The sequence below is a fragment of the Hipposideros armiger genome, unplaced genomic scaffold (assembly GCF_001890085.2).
Source record: "Hipposideros armiger isolate ML-2016 unplaced genomic scaffold, ASM189008v1 scaffold_1060, whole genome shotgun sequence".
NCBI lineage: Eukaryota > Metazoa > Chordata > Mammalia > Chiroptera > Hipposideridae > Hipposideros > Hipposideros armiger.
Window position 1 is genome coordinate 374,237 of NW_017732410.1, and position 3,896 is coordinate 378,132.

Here is a 3,896-nt window from a genome sequence, read left to right on the forward strand (position 1 = left end):
TGTATTATTTAATTTTAGCCTCTTTATCCTACATTTAGTGTTCCCGTTTTTAAGTTTTACACATAAATGGGATTTCGTGGTAAAGCAATTCCTGGGATTGGTGGTTCCCCTGGGTTCATAGATATTTCAAAAATACATCAATTCTTGAATTTTTCTGCTTTGGCTTAATCTTCATTATAGTTAAAATAAGATTGTATTTTTGTGTCATTTATCAAGATTTAGTTAAATTTACTATGCGTGTTTGAATATGAAGAACGTATAAGGCATTATAGTGTATAAAGCATAACATTATGCAAAAGAAAGTATAAATACGCTATTTTTTATGACACGAAAAGATGGCCACAGTATTTTCTTTTTCTTTTGTAAATGAATTTTGACTTTCCAACACCCAACATTTACTCTCATTTAATTAGCTGGATAGGTCTCGAACATATTCTCTTGATGAATTTTGTGAAGAACAGTTACAGCAAGCGACCCAAGCATTGAAACAACTTGAGGATATCAGGGGTAAAGCTATTTCAGAAATGAAAAGTACATTTTTAAAGGTAATTCTTTCATTCTATCCTCTTAATTTATCAGCGTGTATGTACTAACTAAAGCACTTGCTCCAAATTGCACCCCTGGAAAAGGTGTTAGAAATGGGCAGGTAGAGGGACAAAGGTGGTTAATTAATGAGCCAGCCAGCTAGTACTGTGTATTTACCAGGCACAGTGCAAGAATTCTTCCAGGCGCTGTGTAGAGTGCAAATATATGTGCCTACAAGTATATGTGTGTGTAATAAAAATGAATATATATGTATATTTATGTATATACCTTCAAGATGCTAAAATATAACTTGATCTGACATATAAAAGGAAACATTTATTGTGTTATTTTGAAGTTCAGTGTTCATAAGACAATCACATTGCTCAGGAGAAATATAACTAGATGAGATAAAACGTCCCTAATGATTTTACAAAAAGGGCTGGATGAACAATGTTCCCAGAACATTCTTATCAAATGTGCTATGACTCACTTCACAGGATTACTTTATACAGCTCCCCTATATAGGGAACGACAGGGCATGGAACATAGTTCTTAAATGCAGTTTGGTAAGGGAGTAACGCGATATCAACTAGTTATTCACTCTGCTGGTTTGGCTGAATCCAGATGGATATTTGAGGATCTCTGGAGGGATCAATGGACTGGGTCTCCCTCAACCAATTTTCAAATGTTATTTCTCTCACTTGAACTTTTGATAGATACTGGGTAACAATGTGTTCAAGGCTTCTTGACAGGAAGATGGACTGCAGCTATTTTAAGTCCACAAAGTAAAGCCTTAGTCCTTATCTTATTCCTCATAGTCCTCCTAACCTCCCAAAGCCCAGTCATGTGTAGACGGACTCTGGGACAATTGGGCCAAGGATAGTATACATCAGAAAGGGGTTAACAAAACATAATGTAGGCCTATGAGATAGTAGTAAAATAGTACTCCCTGGAGTCATTCTACTTTCTCCCTTTCAGCATCACTAGGATCTGGTTGGTCATAAGTATTTGTTACGGGGTTTCCATTTAAATCAGTTTCTGATAAGAAACTATTTGACCTACTGCCAGTCCTGTTGTTGAAATCAGTAGGTTGTCTTTTTGTTTCGTNGGTCATTTTTGTACCGCCATCTGTTTTGGGCTGATGAGTTATTTCAGGGCTGTTTGCTTTCCATAAAGGGACTTTGTGAAGATGCAGTTAATCTCAAAAATGGTAACAAATATGAGGATAATCCATCTGCCATATGCCTTGTAAAGGTGGGTAGAAGTATACTATAAGCTAATATTGGTATATATTAGGTAGGAAATAGCTATATAGCATATGCCGGCTAGTTTACATATGTATAAAGAACACAAGGAGTTTCAAATCAAAGAAATACAGATATGGATATCCATAGGTAAACCGCCCCTATGGCTGACTAATGTTCTAAAATACCTGCAAAGAACATTATTCCCGTGGGCAGTCCATTTTAACAGTTAACAATGTTCCTTATAAATAATTTCTTCCTTATACTTAACCTAGGTCTCTTATAAGGCCTTTTATTTCCAAATGTGCAATATTATTTATAAATAATTAATTATCTCTAATACATAATTGATAGTAGCTAATCCTCTCTCAGTATAGCATGCCGAGAAATTGTCGTAAGTTGCAACTGAGAGGTTTTGGTTAAATTTATGAATTCTCCTGTTCCATAATTCTAAGAAAGGGTGACAGTCTTAATGAATGATTTAATTTAATTTATATAGAATAGTTATTTCAAAGAGGTTAAGTATATAGAACTATAAATTTTAAGTGTTTCATACACAGTCGACCAGGATTCCAGCAGCTTAGCCATTGTGTGAGGGAGATGCTGAAAGTAAAATTGATAGTCATCTAGACTTAGGAAGAGAGCTAGTGAAAGGGCTCCAACAAATTATACATTTGACAATCAACTTAAAAATTAATTGTGCTAACTGTACACATGTAACAAAATTAATGCTTGTAAATCAACAGATTANTCTCCTGGCAAGGGCAGCTCTTTCTAGCTGGGAGCTCCCTCTTGGTGCAGAGCAGTGCCCGCTCGAGGTGGGATCATGCAGGCAAATCAAAGCTGTCTTCCTTCCCTTTTTGTGTGTCATTCTCAGGGTTTTTGTTCTACTGTGTTGCTGCAGCTTCTTAAGTAGACTCCAGAGCTCTTCCATAGCTGAGATGTTGTTTTTGTTGTGTGTGTATGTGTGGATGTCTGTCTAATTGTTGATCTTTGTGGGGAGACAGAGGCTGGGTTTTCCTCCACTGCCATCTTGAATTTCTAAAACTGAAATGTCTACCTACTCTGTGGCCAAACTCTAGGCTAGTGGTTCTCAAGTAGGCTGCACACTAGAGTCACTTCGGGGGTGGGGGCTTATAATAAACATTGATATCTAGGACCACCCTAGACCAATTAAGTCAGAATTTCGGATGTTAGAGCCCAGGCAGCACTAGAAAAGCTCCTCAAGTGAATCTAAAGTATAGCTTGGTTGAAAAGCATTCTTCTGGGCAATGTTCAGGATTCCCTAGTGTGGGAAAATGTAGCACAGGTATGAAACAGATGGAACAGAAACTGAGAGCCACCATCAGTGATGTAAACAGCATTGAGATGTGCCTGACCTCAAATATATCCTGTGATGACAGAAAAATAGGTGAGTCTGTCAAAAGCCCGACTTCCATCAGTCTCACCAATATTCAATAAAAAGACCACCATTACCAGGCCTATCACTGTATACTTTTGTACTGATACAGTTGTTTAAAAGCTATTTAAAACTGTTTTAGTAGCAATGAACAGTCTTTATTTTGAATAGTTAATAGGCTCTACTTCACCATTTTACCAATTTAAAAACCCATGCATTATGCATGTAAACTTTTCAAATCAGGTGACCACTCGTGGGAAAACATAACCTTTTCAATAAAAGCATAACCTATTAAAAATGAGTATTCCATTTGTCAGGCCCTGGGTGGTTGTGCCCATAACTGGTATAGGAATTACTCTGTCTTTTTTGAACCCAGTTTCTTCAAACAACTGTTGTATCAGCAAAGAACTTCATCCATCATGTTGGTAAACCAACCCTCCAGAGAATCAGCCATATTGGAAAACATTTGCCAAATTGGCAAACAACTGTCCTAATGAATTTTAAAAAGAAAATACAAATGAATAAAAATGAAACATGAAGAGAGGCAACATTAAAAAAAAAACTAATGCAATTATGTTTTTAAAAATTAGAACACAAGTTGAAAGGATGACTGTTTACCAAGGATTTAAGTGTCAGTGGAGCAAAAAATAAAAAGCGTGAACAACCAATAAAAGAACAAAAATTGGAAATATTTTTAGAATTTTAAAGGTCCATGAGTAATAAAAGGT

General features: G+C 36.2%; 1 protein-coding gene across 1 annotated transcript in view; it reads left to right on the plus strand.

The window, feature by feature from the left end:
- The window catches only part of LOC109376190 (dynein heavy chain 14, axonemal-like), a gene marked incomplete at its 3' end in the record, with an annotated part of 144,703 nt that overhangs the window by 29,642 nt on the left and 111,165 nt on the right, over positions 1-3,896 (plus strand). Inside the window, 1 exon segment of the mRNA XM_019631993.1 lies at positions 414-545. Coding sequence (XP_019487538.1) covers positions 414-545 — 132 coding nt within the window.